The sequence below is a fragment of the Ruditapes philippinarum genome, unplaced genomic scaffold (genome assembly GCF_026571515.1).
Source record: "Ruditapes philippinarum isolate M1 unplaced genomic scaffold, ASM2657151v2 ctg2528_1_1_1_1, whole genome shotgun sequence".
NCBI classification, from domain to species: domain Eukaryota; kingdom Metazoa; phylum Mollusca; class Bivalvia; order Venerida; family Veneridae; genus Ruditapes; species Ruditapes philippinarum.
In genome coordinates this window covers 114,659-134,035 of record NW_026858495.1, presented here as the reverse complement: position 1 = coordinate 134,035, position 19,377 = coordinate 114,659, and the positions used below count along the sequence as shown (strand labels likewise).

The 19,377-nt window shown below is 35.0% G+C and overlaps 2 protein-coding genes across 3 annotated transcripts in view; one reads left to right on the top strand and one right to left on the bottom strand.

The window, feature by feature from the left end:
- Positions 1 to 13,798, top strand: part of LOC132753335 (uncharacterized) — a 33,440-nt gene extending 19,642 nt beyond the window's left edge. The window contains exons 1-2 of one of the 2 annotated variants that reach the window (XM_060743775.1): positions 5,676 to 5,870; positions 10,078 to 13,798. In XM_060743775.1, the coding sequence (XP_060599758.1) occupies positions 10,084 to 11,844 (1,761 nt within the window). In that variant the 5' untranslated portion in view covers positions 5,676 to 5,870; positions 10,078 to 10,083 and the 3' untranslated portion in view covers positions 11,845 to 13,798. Of the gene's footprint in view, positions 1 to 5,675; positions 5,871 to 10,077 lie in introns of those variants that run through there. The other variant, XM_060743776.1, reaches the window with a different exon arrangement.
- LOC132753339 (protein furry homolog-like) overlaps positions 1 to 19,377 on the bottom strand; it is a 105,668-nt gene that overhangs the window by 2,153 nt on the left and 84,138 nt on the right. The window contains exons 63-66 of the mRNA XM_060743779.1: positions 17,244 to 17,327; positions 15,804 to 15,914; positions 4,375 to 4,574; positions 3,981 to 4,078 (exon numbers count right to left, since the gene is read on the bottom strand). Coding sequence (XP_060599762.1) covers positions 3,981 to 4,078; positions 4,375 to 4,574; positions 15,804 to 15,914; positions 17,244 to 17,327 — 493 coding nt within the window. The remainder of the gene's footprint in view (positions 1 to 3,980; positions 4,079 to 4,374; positions 4,575 to 15,803; positions 15,915 to 17,243; positions 17,328 to 19,377) is intronic.

Genomic DNA, 19,377 nt, shown 5'->3' with positions numbered 1-19,377 from the left:
CAACGGACCGACGGACCGACGGACCGACAAGTGCAAAGCAATATACCCCCTTTTCTTCGAAATGGGGGCATAAAAATATATATGCATAAATTTTATGAATCACGTATGCCTCATTAATGACAGCCAAGTTGTTATATTACATAAGATGATAAGACCTGGAAATGTGTATACCAAAAGGATTTTTAGGCAACTTGAGTTGTTGAGTTATTGGTCAGAATCAGTCTTTACATTCAAGGTCAATATGACATTGATCTTTGACCCTTAAATCATTAGGGGTTAACTACTGGCCAAGACCAATGCACCTGTGAAGTTTGAAGGTAAAGGGCCCATGAGTTGGGATATTGATCAAAAAACGTTGTTACCTATATATCTTGACCTCTGACCCCTTAACGCCAAAAGTCCATTGAGGTCATCTTTTGACCAAAAGCAATGCATCTGTGAAGCTTCAAGGTCAATGGTCCATGGGTTGTCCAGTTATTGATAGAAAACCATTTTTAAATACATGGTCAATGCAACCTTGACCTTTGTTCCCCTGACCCCAAAATCAGTAGGGGTCATCTACTGGCTAAGACCAATGCATCTTCAAAACTTGAGGACCAACAGCCCATAGCTTGTCAAGTTATTGATCAGAAACCGTTTTTACCTACAAGGTCAATGCAACCTTGATCTTTGACCCCTCAACCCCAAAATCAATAGGGGTCATCTACTGGTCAAGTCCAATGCACCTACCAAGTCTGAGAGCCAACAGCCCATGGGTTGTCAAGTTATTGATCAGAAAGTGTTTATACATACAAAGTCAATGTGACCTAGACCTTTGACCCCTTGATCCCAAAATCAAATAGGGTCATCTGCTGGTCATGAACAATCATCAAAGCAAGTTTGAAGTTCCTAGGCCTAAGCGTTCTTCAGTTATTGATTGGAAACCGTTTTAACCTATAAGGTCAATGTCACCTTGACCTTTAACCCCAAAATCAATAGGGATCATCTGTTGGTCATGAAAATTATCATACCAAGATTGAAGTTCCTAAGCATAAGTGTTCTTAAGTTATTGATTAGAAACAGTTTTTGCCTACAAGGTCAATGTGACCTTGACCTTTGACCCCTTGACCCCAAAATCAAAAGGGGTCAACCACTGGTCATGAACAATTATCATACCAATTTTGTAGTTCCTAGGCCTAAGCGTTCTCTAGATATTGATCGGAAACCGTTTTTACCTACAAGGTAAATGTGACCTTGACCTTTGACCAACTGACCTTAAAATCAGTAGGGGTCCACCACTGGTCATGAACAATCATCATACCAAGTTTGTAGTTCCTAGGCCTAAGCATTTTTTAGTAATCTATCGAAAACCGTTTTTACCTACAAGGTCAATGTGACCTTGACCTTTGACCCCAAAAACAGTAGGGGTCATGTGCTGGTCATGAACAATCATCATACCAAGTTTGAAGTTCCTAGGCCTAAGCATTCTTTAATTATCCATCGGAAACCATTTTTACCTACAAGGTCAATGTAACCTTGACCTTTGATCCCTTGACCCCAAAATCAATAGGGGTCATGTGCTGGTCATAACAGTCATCTTACCAAGTTTAAAGTTCCTAGGCCTGAGCATTCTTCAGTTATTGATTGGAAACCATTTGGTCTACGGACAGACAGACAGACAACTGCAAATCAATATACCCCCACTTCTTTGAAGGGGGCATAATTATGATACAATATTAAAGTTTATCAAGAATAATTGCAGTTTGTTTCTTTAAGATAAATAACATGCTTGAAAACAGAAGGGATTTCTCTAAAAATGACCAAGATCTTTTACAACAAGAATTTGTAACAGAGTTACCAATGTCCCCCGCCCCGGGAGTTTTATATGAAGCATAAAATTGTGCTATTTCAAAAGATTGAGGTATGGATCTCAGGACATTCAGTCCAAAATTATGGTCAATGCTAGATCTTCAAATGTAACAATTAATTTGTTAAAAAAATAAAATGAAACACGGAATTTAAAAAATATATCATGTTAAGCTTTGACCTCTAAGTGTGACCTTGACCTTGGAGGTAGGGGAGCAGGTGTTGTGCATGACATAACGTCTTATTATTGAGACTATTTGTGCCAAGTATTTTCAAAATCCCTTGAACTATGAAAAAGTTATAGATTGGACACAAAATATACCCTATAACAGACTATGTAAATCTTTGACCTCTAAGTGTGACCTTGACCTTGGAGGTAGGGACACAGATGTTAAGCATGACATATCATCTAATCATTGTGACTATTTGTGCCAAGTATTTTCAAAATCCCTTAATCTATAAAGAAGTAATGGATGGGACAAAAAATATACCAAATAACAGACTCTGTTAACCTTTGACCTCTAAGTGTGACCTTGACCTTAAGAGATAGGGGTGCAGGTGTTGTACCTGACATATCGGCTTATTATTGTGACTATTTGTGCAAAGTTATTTCAAAATCCCTTGAACTAGGAAGCAGTTCTAGATTCGACACAAAATATACCCTATAACAGACTATGTTAATTTTTGACCTCTAAGTGTGACCTTGACCTTGGAGGTAAGGATGCAGGTGTTGTGCATGACACATCCTCTTATTAAAGTGACTATTTGTGCAATGTATTTTCAAAATCCTTTGATCTATGAAAAAGTTTTAGACCGGACAAAAAATATACCCTGTAACAGACTATGTAAGTATTTGACCTCCCAGTGTGACCTTGACCTTGGAGGTAGGTGACCGGTTTTTGCGCATGACACATCATCTGATTATTGTGAACAATTATGGCAAGTATTTACAAAATCCCTTCATAGATAAGAAAGTTATGGACCGGACACGACATATACCCTGAAATAGACAATGTTAACCTTGAATGAGCAAGTACGACCTTGACCCTGAAGGTACAGGTCTGGTTGTTGCGCATGACACATCGTCTTATTATAACAAACATTTGTGCCAAATTATCTCAAATTCCCTTGATAAATGACAAAGTTATGGACCGGACACTAAATATACCCTGTAACAGACTATGTTAATATTTGACCTCCAAGTGTGACCTTGACCTTGAAGGTAGGTGACTGGTTTTTGCGCATGACACATCGTCTGATTATTGTGAACAATTATGGCAAGTATTTACAAAATCCCTTCATAGATAAGAAAGTTATGGACCGGACACGACATATACCCTCAAATAGACAATGTTAACCTTGAATGAGCAAGTACGACCTTGACCCTGAATGTAGTGGTCTGATTGTTGCGCATGACACATCGTCTTATTATAACAAACATTTGTGCCATGTTATTTCAAATTCCTTTCATAAATGACAAAGTTATGGACCGGACACTAAATATACCCTGTAACAGACTATGTTAATATTTGACCTCCAAGTGTGACCTTGACCTTGAAGGTAGGTGACTGGTTTTTGCGCATGACACATCGTCTGATTATTGTGAACAATTATGGCAAGTATTTACAAAATCCCTTCATAGATAAGAAAGTTATGGACCGGACACGACATATACCCTCAAATAGGCAATGTTGACCTTGAATGAGCAAATACGACCTTGACCCTGGAGGTAGGGGTCTGGTTGTTGCGCATGACACATCGTCTTATTATAATAAACATTTGTGCCAAGTTATTTCAAATTCCTTTCATAAATGACAAAGTTATGGACCGGACACGAAAGTGTGACGGACGGACAGACGGACGGTCCAACATTTTGGCTTTAGGGGCTATTTTCTTTGTTTTTTTCTTAGTTTTCTTAAGGGCTACTAGCCCCTAAACCCTTTGATCAGGGAATGAACCTATTGTTCTCTTTTGTTCTCTTTACTGTTATACTAAGCCCCTAAACCCAAAATGTTTGCTCGAGCAGACAGATGGACGGACGGACGGACGAACGGAGCCTATTTCTATATCCCCCTTTTTTCTTCGAAAAGGCGGGGGACAACTATGAAATATTGATAATATGACAGTACTGGTACCTGTTTTCTTTTCAGCCATTTCAATACAAAACACATTGAGCAGGGTAACAAGGTCATCATCCTGTGATTGTCCAAACATGTCACCAGGCCACATTGTCCTGAAATGTTTCTACATTCTTATAATAAACTGGAAACCTTAGAGTGAAGTTTGATAATTAGCATAAGACTGACATTTTTTTCCCTTTATTTATGTTTACAACTGTTTTCAGATATCAAAAATATGGAAAAGTACTTTTAGTTCATTTTCTTGTGAAAATGGCTAGAAGTCATAGATTTTCTACAGATTAATATGCTGTTGATGTTAAATACTGGTTTCAATAAATTTCTTATAAACATAAATTTTTCTATGGATATCTAAAACAAAATACTTAAATAGTTCCCTACCACACCATACCTGAAAGATCTGACAAGCTGTATTGCTTTTTGGTATTGTTGACTTTTGATATACTCTGTAAGACTGGAGAATGCATCTTGTTTTGTGACTGGTTTAGGGGAGTCAACATTTAGTGGTGATGCCTGACCATTCTCTAATTCTGACATGGCAGCAGTTACTTCCCCTTTAATACTCTCCACTTGTCCAGAAATATCATTCACCTAAATCAAGCAAAAAGTACACAAATTTTGCCGATCATTTAAATTTTATTAATCTGTCCCTATAAAGCTATGTGGCTCTCTGTGGTGATAACTATTTCTCAACAAGAACCGGTTGTACCAGCAAGAATTAGGCAAGACAGAGTTATGGTTCTTTAGCACTGCACACCTACTCAATGAGATCTATCTACCTACAAAGTTTCATGTTGATACCTCTTATAGTTTTAGAGTTTATCTCCCAGACAAAGTTCAAAGTGTCAAAATAAACAAAGGGCAATAACTCCAAAATTAAGCAAGACAGAGTTACGGTTCTTGTGCACTGCACACCTACTCAATGACATCTATCTACCTACAAAGTTTCATGTTGATACCTCTTGTTGTTTCAAAGTTATGTCCCGGACAAGAAAAGCGGACAAACGGAAAGACGGACGGACAGCCAAGGCGGCGACTATATGCTCCCCCGAAATTGTTTGGGGAGCATAATTATGAAAACTAGAAACATTAACTTTTATGTGTACATGTTATAATGAATCAAGTCATTCTTTAAAAACCACAGGCAACTATGTCTGAGTAAGTAGCTTTAAAGCTGGGAATCTAAAGTATGAGTTTTGAGAGAAGTTTAAAACAAGAGATTAGATAGTTTGAGAGCAGCATTTAGCAGATTCAAACTTCCGAGTTTTAACAGTAACCTTGAAATCATCATTAAACTTAAAGTGTTATGCAGGTGATGTCAAATCATATTGATGAGATACCCATATATTATTAATCATAAAAATCTTTCAATGGAAGTTGAAAACCTAATTGTAAGGTCTACTTAATCAGCTCTTAATGCTTTAAAACAGATTTACAACCTCTTTAATTTATAAATATCATTTATGATCCTTATACATGTATACATCAATTTAAACAATGTGGACATGTATAAACTTACAGTATAGGTAATGGTTTAAAATTTGTGCAATCATGAAAAAGAACAACTAGGATTTAAATATCAATTTTATCTTTCCTGAATGATTAAAATACTAGTTTTTAACACATTGTATTAAAATCTGATATATTTTCGAACACCATGTACTTGTATCAGCTAAATAAAGGCCTTATATTTAAATTGTTAAGTTTGAAATGTATACAATTTTAAAAATCAATGTTGCAAAACAAGGAAGTAAATATCATTATCGAATTCCATGAATGCATGGCTCCAATAGTAACAGCAAAATATTTACGTTAAACCTTGCGAAAAATAAAGACATTACAGTGGATGATTTCAAACCTGTGACACAATTTTGAGGATAACTTAAGGTAGGATGATTTCCTTTTTGTTTCTCTTAATATTTAAATTATGCATAAACTGCTTTTTAAAAGCATGATGGTTTTGGTTTTAAGCTCTACGGTAATAAAATACTGTTGACAAATTTAGGTTTATGAAATTTCAACACATTATTGAATAGGACTTTTTTAACAATGTTTAATCCTTTATATATATCTACGCGAAACAACGCACTTTCTACCAACCCCCATCCCCCTTTTTTGGCCTCAAATAGTGAAAAAAATATCCTATTTGGGCCCCCCACACATGTTTATGTTTGAGAAATGTTGATAAAAAAGTGAGCACTTTTTCGGCGCTGCCCCCCATCAAAAAGGTACATTAGGGCGTTGCCAGAAGGGGGATGTACCCCCATGTGTTTGGGGGGTTTGAAGGGGGGCGGCTGAAAATTACCCCAGGTCAATCATAAGGTAACCTGCAACCAACGCTGAAAAGCCTTTGACATCCATTGAGAAGTTGCAGCACTTTGAAATCAATTTTGATGGAAAAAATCAACGCAAAATAGTGATTTTTTGGCAATTTTGAGATGTCCCCTCATTGCCATGGTAACAGGAAATTTAAGACTGAGCCTGTTGTTACAAAGGCAATGGTCCAGTCAACATTTGTGCCATATTTGATTAGTATTGAAGAAGTTTTTATAGTTTTATAGCAATTTGAACTTTTAACGGGAGACTTTTCAATGAAAACAGCCATTTTTCACAAAATACTCATGCAGTAATGGGTTAATACATAAAAGCATATAAATAGCACTTTTTAAACAGTAATGATGATCACACAAAATCCATATTTTTTGGTTTTGTGCTGTCTGTATGTCTGTCTGTATGTCTATCTGCAGACAACATTTACATTGAACACAGCATCTACTTTGTATAAACTTGTCATAATTGATTAATTTATAGTGTTTGTTTCCCCTCCCACTACCTTATCAGAAATATAATTGCTGCCTAAAAAATTAATTTTCAATATAATAAAAACACACAGAAAAAAATTATATGTAATATAAAAGAATATTTTGGATAAACAAACTTAATTGTTTTGGCTGGCCAGGAAACATTTGAAACAAAGGCTTTTCATTATCACATACAAAACAAAATAACTTTGGCCCGAAAATGAGGTAAAAATAGAAAAAGCTAAAGCATTCAAGTGTATATACAATTCAGTAAATAGCCAATATAAGATGAAATGCAGTTTTTATTTCTTGTTTTTATTAATTTGTGTAATAAATGACCCTGACATTTGATGTCAAAAAATGGAATAATTGTGATAATTTAGGCTCATGAAAGGCAGTGGCGTAGCTTCCTATAGGCACTGTAGGCACGTGCCTACACTTTTTCCTCAGAAATGAAAAATTAAATGATTACAAAAATGCAATAAAAATTTAAGGTAATGCGGTAGATGTGTAGGTCCTAATTTTAGAAAATGACCTGTCATCTTATTTGAAAATGTGTCCGTAATCTAGTTTTATTTCATAACGAAAGTGCTGCCGTTTTATAAAGTTGTTCTGTGGTAAAACCTTTAAGAGAAGGATGAATACAAAAGTTTTTGAGCGGTTGGATTCAACAAATATTGCAAGTATGCACGATCAGAATTGGCCATATCCAGATATCGGTAGTGCTAGCTTTATACAAATGATTAGGAAGCGAAGCGATGTCTTGAATAAAGCCTTAACATCTTGTCTTTCATATTCTCTTCCCTTCTTAAGGTTTAATGAGTTCGTGATTCAATTATTTGTACTTTAATCAAATTGCATTTCCGTCCAATCTTAAGTACAAAACACAAAGTAGAATTGAAACCAAGCAAGTAAATAAAATCGATGTGAAGGATACTTGAAACATAATCTGTGTTATTACATATTCTTTTCAAAATGTATTTTAATTATATATACAAGTAATGTGTTCGTATACAAATCAAAATCTGCACTCATTAATAGCGAAGTGATGAAGCGTTTGCTTTTCGAGCAAGCGATGCAATTCTATTTTTTATCTTAAAACTATACTTAGTTAAAACTTTTTTATTCAATAAATTGCACATAAAGAAATATTTACAAACATTTCGCACTAATGATTGGAAAACAAGTAAAACAAAACTTTATCAATCTTTTTCCAGCAAAAATTATTTTCAAAATATAGATGCAAAAATGTTGCTGATAGATGTAAACTCTTTTAATGTACAACGAAAAATAAGAGAATAATTGATTGTTGAATTATCAATATAGAGAGACTAAGGTAACTTATGGAGATATACATGTATTAGAAGAAAGGAAGAATGTATAAGAAAAAAACTTGATATAATTCTTAAAATAAACATGTAAATGAATATGAGCGTAGTTCATTCATACTGATAGTAAATCTGACAGTTATTCTATGTTCTATATATGTTTCACCATAAACAATAAAAAGAGCTTTCATGAGCATAAAACCTTATTGAGAAAATGTATTCGATGCTGTTTGTGTGACATTAGATATTTCATCATCATTTGTATATATTTAAATACCGATTGTCCGGTGTCGCAAGTTGTTATTAAGGATGCGTTTATTGTTCATGGGACTCTATCTTGTTGATCGTTGTTTTCATTATTTTCTAATCATATATATTTAGACAACCTTATTTTGAATTTTTACATTTTGATGTTTTCTTAAAAATTTGCGTACATTTGTTATTTTTAATGTATAGAATCATAAATTATGAATTAAAAATATATTTCATATATCGTTCATATATCTTTACCCCAAAGTTATATACGAAAAAAGCTCTTTTTGCCAAAATGTCACAGTAGCTTTGCGTTGAGTAAGTGTGTAAGTATGGTCATCTTCATATTGATAGAAAAAATGCAACCAAACTGCAGCAAAATTATGAATTCTCTTCCTTCAGAACATGCCTTAACATACCCAGATTGCAGCTATGGCAGTGTAGATTTTCAAAAATTTTCGGGGGAGCATGCCCCCGCACCCCCCTAACACTAGTGCCTACACATTGGTTTCTTTCAAGCTACGCCCCTGAAAGGTTCATTGATGATTCACTAAATTCTCAATTCTTTAATTAAAATAGTTAATGTCATTATGCCTGTCACAATATTTCATTTGCCTGTCACAATGGCATACTTACAAACATGCATTTGTACATATTTCATTTTTGTTTGTCACAATGGCATACTTACATATTTGTACATATTTCATTTTGTTTGTCAAATTTGCACTTTTATATATGTGTACATGTCACAATGGCATACTGATATATTTGTACTTTATTATGACAATTGTATACTTAAATACCTGTAACAATGACATATTTGTACATATTTTATTTTGTCTGGCACAATGGCATACTTATATATTTGTACATACTCCTTTTTGTCTGTCACAATGGTATTCTTAAAAATTTGTACATATTTCCCTTTAACAATGGCATACTTTTATATACAGTCGATTTTCGTTATCTCAAAGTCATCGGGACCGTCCAAAAATATCGAGATAACAAAATGTCGAGATAAACGTGTAAGGTTTGAACAAGGCAGTAACTGATTTTTACAAAGGCATATGCATACCTTAAGTCAAATAAATTAATAGTATGATATCTCCATGTCTTTATTTCTTGAGCCTTATATCCCAAAGTCGATAAGGTAAATTAGCGGATGTTTACCAGCGGAAATATGGAAGTCAGTGATAAAAACTCAGTAAAACACCACTTTAGTGAAAACATTTTCAACATGGTCGATACAGATATCCTCCCGGGTTGGTTATCGGACCATTCTCGAGATAGTTAAACTGCTGTTTGATATCATTATGACACATGCTATTAAGTGATTATCGTCTGGTTTGTGTTTTTTCACCTCTGCGGGGGAGAGAAAATATAAGTCGAGATAAAGAAAGGATTATAGCGTGAAAATTACTGTCGGGGCTGAAATTTTACTTCGAAATACTGAAAATATTGAAATAAAAATATCGAGATAAACAAATATTTCCAATACAGATAAAGAAGGAAAAAAAACGGGACTTTCAAAATTTCATTGAGACAACGAAATATTGAGATTTTTTTACTCAACCTTTTACCTCAAACAAGCCATGTAAGCAAGGTACTACCTATGTTTTGAATTGACTGCTAGAGTATGACATAATAACATAATTACAAAAAGGCAATTTGATAAACATGCAATACATAGTTCTCTATTATAATACATTTTAGGTAAACATGGCAGTCTCAGGAAAGAAAGCATCAAAACAATTTTCATCATCTACAACATCCATGGCATCAGATGAAGATCTTCAAATTTACTGCCAGCCATGTGACGAGGAAGGAACTAGACTACCTGCCCATGGTTACTGTACTGAATGCAGGGAACACCTTTGCAAGAATTGTTATACAGCACACAAAGTCAGTAGGCTTTCCAAACATCACACACTTCAGGACGCTACTAATATGCCTAAAGTATTGCAGCAACCCTCAACATCTATTCACACAGGCCAGTCTGATGTCCTGACTACACCCTGTCTTAAACATCCACAAGAAATGATCAAGTTCTACTGCAATGACCATACAAAATTACTTTGCAGTGTTTGTGTTACCCTTGAACATCAAGCTACTTCCTGCAAAGTTGATTATATACCAGACATTTCTGGTGATATATTAGACAGCAAACAATATCAAGATATTCTAAAAACATTGAATCACACTTCTGACCAATTTCAACAGATGGTAGAAAATGTCAAGAACATGACAAACAAATCAAACATATCTCTCAAAGATGCATTAGCAGCAATTAAAAAGTTTCGGCAAGAAATCAACAAAAGACTAGATGTACTTGAGAGACAGGCTGAAGATGCGGCTAAAGTCATAGAACAAGAAAACAACAAACATCTGAAAGCAGTAGAAACAACATGTGAAGATATAACCAAATTGCTGAAGATATCATCAGATAACATCAAACAGCTCAACACATCAAAACAGGCCAACAAACTTTTCATGGAACTTAAACTTGCAGAGAAAACAATACAGAATGTTGAGGGGAAAACTCAACACCTTTTTTCATATGATATCAAAGAGCACAACTTTCGATCAAATGATGTCATATTAAATTTCCTTAAAACAGAGAAGTCACTGGGTACATTGACACAGAAAGCTTTTAATACCGAGTATCAATCTGTACAAGTAAAGTCTAGACAAACTTCACATGCGGCACATGCGGGAAAAATCTGTGTGAAAACATCAAAAGCTGAATGCAGATGCTGGATAATAGGAATGACTCTGTTGACTCCAGATCTTCTTATCATCACTGACTACCTGAACAAAGCTGTAAAGATGGTGGACACCAGCAGTCAATCTGTGTCTGATCAACTACAACTTAAGTTTAAACCATGGGATATCACCACAGTAACCAGTACTGAACTTGCTGTCACACTTCCTCACATACAGATCATACAGTTTATATCAATCTCATCAAACAAACTCATAAAGAAGCACACTGTGAGGGTTGCTAGAGACTGTTATGGTATAAGCTATTATCAAGGTAAACTTATTGTCTCATTACGATCTCCTGCAAAGCTTCAGATCCTTGATATGAATGGCACTATACTGACAACAATTGATGGAAAAAATATTTTCAAAGATACATGTTATATCACATGTAACAGACATTCTATCTATGTATCTGACAGTGGCATGAAGACAGTGACAAGATTAAACTGGCAGGGTGATGTAATTGGTAGATATAGTGGTATGAGTGATTTCAGAGGAATGTCAATGTCAGATGATGGTACTGTCTTTGTGTGTGACCAGGACAGAAATGTTATAAAAGAGATATCAGGAGATTGTTCTACAGGAAAGGTGGTGCTGCAGGATCTGAAGAGTCCACATGCTGTATGTTGGTGTGGAAAAACAAAGAAGCTGTATTACACCTGTTCTGCTGGAGATGCAAAATATGACCACTTCATTCACATCTATAAACTGTCGTAGAACAATACACCTTTAACTGTATTTTATCAAAACCAGTTAATACCCAATTCACTGCATACGTTTGTTACTTTGTCAACATTTAAGTGGGTAGATCTACAGTAAACACATTTTCCAGTGTTTTACAAATTGCTATAAACAAAAGAAATGTATCATTTGGAAATTGTATTTAAATAATGCTTGGGAAAAAGTGTTATTAATGTTTAAACTAGTATACATAGTATAAAACATGTATATGATGAATAATAATATTTTGTTATAGAAAATTTTTATTATCTGCAATACAAATATATGTATTATCGAATCATGTGTCTCACACCTGCCAACAAGATTCATAGAATTTTTTTTTGTGGTTTGATGTTATATCATTTACTAAACACTATCAACATAATTATTATTACAAACCATCCATTATAGACCGATTCACTTTAAGTCATTAAAAATGAAAAAGGTTTTGGTTTAATACATGTATATTACAAATAAGGACAAGAGCACCGCTAGGCGGAGCATTATATGCCCAAAAGTGTTTTTGTTTTTTGTAAGGATGAAGACATTACACAAATTAAATAAAGTATTACCTCCTTCAAATAGAAACCTTCCTATAAGGTTTGAATATTGTGGGCCAAATGGAACTTAAGTTATGCTCTGGAAACTGTTTTCAGTTTTGAGGTAATAGCAACCTTGAACTTTGACCTTGTGACGCCAAAAATCAATAGGGGTCTTCTACCCAATATGGACGATCATCCTGTGAAGTTTGAACACTATGGGCCAAATAGAAATTAAGTTATGTTCTGGAAACTGTTTTCTGTTTTAAAGTAATATTGACCTTGACCTTTGACCCCAAATTCAAAAGGGGTCTTTTACCCAATATGGACAATCATCCTATGAAGTTTGAACATTGTGGGCCAAATGAATCTTAAGTTATTCTCCGAAAACTGTTTTCAGTTCTAAAGTAACAGTGACCTTTGACCTTGTGACCCAAACATCAATAGGGGTCTTCTACCCAATAAGGACAATCATCCTATGAAGTTTGAACACTGTGGGCCAAATGGAACTTAAGTTATGCTCTGGAAACTGTTTTCACTTTTAGAGTAATAGTGACCTTGACCTTTGACCTTGTAACCCCAAAATCAATAGTGGTCTTCTACTTAATATGGACAATCATCCTATGAAGTTTGAACACTGTATGCCAAATGGAACTTCAGTTATACTCCAGAAACTGTTTTCAGTTTTAAGGTGATAGTGACCTTGACCTTTGACCTTGTGACCCCAAAAGCAATAGGGGTCTTCTACCCAATATGGACAACCATCCTATGATGTTTGAATATTGTGGGCCAAATGGAACTTAAGTTATGCTCCAGAAACCAAATTGCTAACGGACAGACAGAGACGGATGGATAGACAGACAGACGGACGGACGCCAGGGGGTATAACATAATATGCCAGAAATTCTTTTGGGTATATAAAAATAATATTATGGAAGAACTGCTTTAAAGTATTTAAAAGCTTATTTGATTTAGTTACATTTTCTTTAATAAATGTAACAGTTGAATGATCTCATGAAATTTCATACTGAAGAACAATAACTTGTGTGATAATTTTACAAGAAAGCTAATATTGATGAATGGTAATAAAAATATCTAATAATGATAACTTTTACTACCTGTAAAAAGTAAATAATAATTAATCAACTGCAAATTCTTAAAATTCCCTTTTAAAATACCTAATTTATGCCTATTGATAATGTAAACACTTTTTAAAAGAAACTTGCTGGATATATCACTTGGATACTTTATCACCATAGGAATAAATTCCAAAGTTCTGTTTTAATGTCTTTCTCTCTATATATTTATCTGTCAATTACTAGTCAGTTATACTGGAGGTTTCACTTAATATTTACTAACTGTGAAATACTTGAACAATCTTAAATTTAATTTCTTACATAGATACACACAAACATATACAGTGCCCTTCAAAAGTTCCCGGACAAACATTCTATATTGAAATTTTCTCTGTAATTTGCTTATTTTATAAGTTTGAAACAACAGCAGTACCTTATTAAAAAGTGTGATAAAGAAAGGTAATAAATTTACATTATTTGACTGCAAAAAGTCATTATTTGTGCCAAAAATGTTTTTTTCCCTAAAACCCATGTTTTTTGTGGTACATTTCAATTAAGCATAAAGTCAAGTGTAGGGGACAAACATTCCAAAATCAGAAAAAAAGTAAATTGTAATTGAGTATGATAACATGTGAAAACAGTTGTCATTTCTTACGTTAAAAAGAAGAATGCTGTCAGATGGATCAGGGTGTTCCTGTCGTAGAGATTGCACGCCAGCTTGGGTGGTCAAGGTAAGTCATTCTAAGTTTTTTAGTATACATTTTGTCTTAAATTAAAGTGTCTGCTAGTGTTGTATTGATGTTTCAGGCAAGAAAAAGTAAGAATTTCCTCCTTTTTTAACCCTCTCATGGATTTTGTATTTCAGGTCAACAGTCTACGATACCCTACAATGTCTTCAAGAGACCGGTTCCCATGCTCCTAGACCAAAATCTGGACACCCCAAGGTCTACAACATAAGGAATGACAGGCTACTAGTGCAAAAGTCCCTCCAGAACTGAAAATTAACAGTCCTGCCCTTAGGCTGGTCTGGCAGGAAGCTGTAGTGAATGCTACAAATTCTACCGTGAGACGCAAACTTAGTGCCGCTGGCCTCAATGGACATTTACCAGTTAAGAAGACTCTTTTAAGTGCCAGTCATTGCCAACTGCGTCTGGAGTTTGCTAGACATTAATGAACACAGGTCTTAAGTAGACTGGTCATGTGTATTATTCACAGACGAGTTTGAAATTAGGTGTAAGCGTACCGGTGAAAAGTTCAGGGATAATTGTGTGATTCAAACTGTGAAGTTTGGAGGTGTTGGGGTGATGGTGTGGTGACATAAAGGGAGACAGACATGCTTACTTGATTTGATGGATAGTTAAATGGAACAGGATATGTAAACATTCTTTACAGTACCATCAGCCCATCTCCTGGGATATGGGGACAATTACTGGCACAGGATGACAATGCGCCAAGTCATAGAGCTAGATTAGTACAGGACTGGAAGGAGGGCAATGGCAATGGCATTAGTTGGCTGGAATGGCCCCCACAATCACATGACCTCAATCTCATAATAAAGTTGTGATGGAATGTGATAGTGTGGTGTTAAGAATCAATTTAGTCGCAACATGGGTGAACTGGAGGCAAATGTAGTGGCATCATGGGAGACCATACCCAGAGAAAGGTGCTCTCGGCTTGTGAGAGGCATGCCTAACAGAATACAAGCTGTCATTGAAGCCCACAAAGGCCATACCAAGTATTAAGGTGCACAAACTGTAATGTATGAACGAGGACATTTTGGGGGCAATTGGACTGCTTCAGATAATGTTGACTGATTATTTACATAATTGGCATCAAGATGTTGACAAGTGTTGTTTTTGCTAATGTTTGATGTCATTGTTGAAAATTAAAGAGATAATTTATTCCTTTGCTGTTAATTCATTGATATTTCTTCCATTTAATATGATTTGTGACTATGTCCGGAAACTTTTGGAGGGGACTGTATATACCCTAAACTTAATTAATGTAATAATTTATATATTACTTTAATTTAGTACAGGACAAATTGATGTTACATGCCAGATATCTATGCTCTTGACAATATAGAAGATTTGTAAAGATTTTATTTTTTAACTAGTATCAGCTCATGTGACCTACTTGTACATCGGACTGGCATCATTTATATAACTTTTGTACAGGGTCATTTTAGGACCATTCCTTTAGGTCAAAATTCACAGATTGTTTAACTAGATGTTGTTTAAAGAAATTGTTGAGAACAATTGACAAATTGCAATGACTACTTAATGCCAGGGTGAGCTAAAAAACATCAAAATATAAATGAGAGAATCTTTAGGATGTTTACCTGTGAGGCTGTCTGTACAAGTTTGAAACAATCTAGAAGCTTGATGTAACTTTCAAACAGCATAACTAGTTGGAAAATTAGTTTATATAACTTTTGGCACAGATCTAATTTCTGAAAAAAAGAGAAGAAATCCTGATAAACTGTATCAAATTTTTCTACATGTGATTTTTTACTTGTATGCATTTTTAGAAAATAAAGTTTTATTTTACAAAGTGATAGTTATTTAAAATCATGATTCTAACCTGAAATACATTGATGGCAGTCAAACTTATTTCATGTTAAAGCAATTTCGGGTTTAATGTCCCAACAACACTTTAGGTCATATGGCGACTTTCCATCTTTACCGTTGGAGAAGACTTCAAGTGGTCTTCCATGCTATATTTCAGGCAGCATGAACAGGCACTTCAGAAGAATCACAGACATTCCAAAAGCTGGCTGGATAACTTCATCACATGAAGAATTGAAAGTCCCTGTCAGGATTCCAGATATCTACTTAAGCGCTATATATACTATGTAACCCAAAGGCTGAACCATTTCGACCCTAGGGACATAATTTATTTAAATTTTGTAATGGACCACAAAGCAAATGCTACATACATTTGTACTCAAAGAAAATCTATATTCTGGGCAATAGAGTTTTACAAAAGACAACTTAAATGTGTTTTCCTATACAATTACACATAAAATGGTCTGGGCGAATTTTGGACCAAGGGGCAACTCTTATATAACTTCTGTTGAGGTTCACAAGGCAAATATTCTTGCCAAAAATCTAAGTTTAGGGCTTTGTAGATTTTGAGAAGACCACTTTAAACTATTTTCCTATAAAAGTTAATATAAACTAATTGATACCCTGGGTTGGGACTAATTTTGGCCCAATGGTGGGATTTATACAACTTTTGTAGAGGACAACAAGGTGATGCTATATGCCAAAAATCTCCGCTTGTGGCATTGATGTTTCAAAAAATAAGACTGTATTTTTCCTATACAAGTCTATATAACTTAATGACCTAGGGACTAGGACAATTTTGACCCAAGGGTACCAGGGCCAGGTCATTTTTTACCAATGGACATTATTTACACATTTTTATAGAGGACCATAAGGTAATGCTACATGCCATATACTTCAGCTCCCACCATTGTTATTTCCAAGCAGCATTTTAAGGCATTTATACTGTTAAAGTCTATTTACACTTTTTATTCTAAAAGTCTATGTAAACTAAGTGACACATAGGGTGGGCCATTTTTGACAAAAAGGTAATGAATTTATGTAACATTTGTAGAGGACCACAAGGTAAATGTGTGTCTTTTAATATGAAACCATTATTCTTTTAGAAATCATAATGAATTCAATACCCTAGATATAAACATAAAACTCGACTCAAAACTTAAATAACATTACTGTGTCACCATAGTTGTCACAAAAGGCTATCAAAATATTACCTGTTCTTCACTACATTGTATAGGAAAGCTTCCACCATCACCAAGTGATTGCTGTTTAATTGATACCTTGATTTCTTCTAAACTCTACAAAATAAATTTACATTCATATGAAATAATTCAGTTATAGTTAATATTATTACCCCTCACTTTTTTCGTAATGTTAATTTCCCATAGGCCTCTGGGAGTTATTCTTACTGTTAATGCAAGTGTACCACGTGACTAAGAATTTTGTACTGTTACATAGGAAACAGTACCTTTTAACAGTATAAAATCTGGTCATGTGGTCTTTTTTCTATATAAAATGAAATAAAATGGCCGCCATTTTTCTCTCGATTCATTCTTATTTTTGACGTTACCACAATAAGACAATTTATATATTAATCATGGCATAAACAGTAATATTCTTTGAACTTGATAAATATTCAGGGCAATAACAGAGCCATAACTTTGTATTAAATAGTAAAATCTGGAAATGCCAATGAGATGTATGCATACTACATAACTAATCAAGGGCCATAAATCTGAGTTATAAGCATCTGACTGGAACAAGGCGACTATATGCACATCTCCTCTTAGTATCCCATAAAGTTTCATTGAATTCCAGCCAGTAGTAGCAGAGAAGTAGCGAGGAAACAAATATTTTTCTATATGGATACTGCATAACTAATCAAGGGCCATAACTCTGAGTTAAAGTGTCTGACCGGAACAAGCCGACGATATGCGCATCACCTCTTGGTATTGAAGGTTCCCATAAAGTTTCGTTGAATTCCAGCCAGTAGTTGAAGAGAAGTAGCGCGGAAACAATTTTTACTCCATATGCATACTGCATAACTAATCAAGGGCCATAACTCTGAGTTAAAGTGTCTGACCGGAACAAGCTGACGATATGCCCATCTCCTCTTGGTATTGAAGGTTCCCATAAAGTTTCGTTGAATTCCAGCCAGTAGTTGCAGAGAAGTAGTGCGGAAATGATTTTTACTCTATATGCATACTACATAACTAATCAAGGGCCATAACTCTGAGTTAAAGGGTCTGACCAGAACAAGCCGACGATATGCGCATCTCCTCTTGATATTGATGATTCCCATAAAGTTTCGTTGAATTCCAGCCAGTAGTTGCAGAGAACTACTCCAGAAACGATTTTTACTCCATATGCATATTGCATAACTAATCAAGGGCCATAACTCTGAGTTAAAGTGTCTGACTGGAACAAGCTGACGATATGCCCATCTCCTCTTGGTATTGATGATTCCCATAAAGTTTCGTTGAATTCCAGCCAGTAGTTGCAGAGAAGTAGTGCGGAAACGATTTTTACTCTATATGCATACTACATAACTAATAAAGGGCCATAACTCTGAGTTAAAGTGTCTGACTGGAACAAGCCGATGATATGCGCATCTCCTCTTGATATTGATGATTCCCATAAAGTTTCGTTGAATTCAAGCCAGTAGTTGCAGAGAACTACTCCGGAAACAATTTTTACTCTATATGCATACGACATAACTAATCAAGGGCCATAACTCTGAGTTAAAGGGTCGGACCGGAACAAGCCGACGATATGCGCATCTCCTCTTGATATTGATGATTCCCATAAAGTTTCGTTGAATTCCAGTCAGTTGTTGCAGAGATTTACTCCGGAAACGAAATTCGGACGGACGGATGGACAATGCCAAAACTATATCCCCCTCCCGATTCCATCGGCGTGGGGATAATAATTATATGTCAAACTGGAACATGCAGACGATTTAAGCATGCAACAAAGGATTATTTAACAATTTTAATCAGTGAAACGTTACAGATATGCTTGACAGACAGGATATCATCGATATTTTGACAAAAACCAAGCGAAGAATATTCTGGAAACAGAAGGATCAGATTTCACAGATCATAACCTTATAAATGGGTTAGTGTTTTGTTTTCTAAATAAAACAAAGCTTATTGTATGTTTATGACTAGAAGTTATCATCACTTGCTTAAAGAACAAGCAATTATCATAGTATTGCAAGCAATCCATAAGTCCCCTACCGGTAAGAGCCCAAGCAACATTCTGAAGGGCCATTCACTTAGGTTCCTATTTTAAGTAAATTTGTTGAAAAAGTTCTTTAAAAGTGATCACAGGAAACAGTTTTTATGT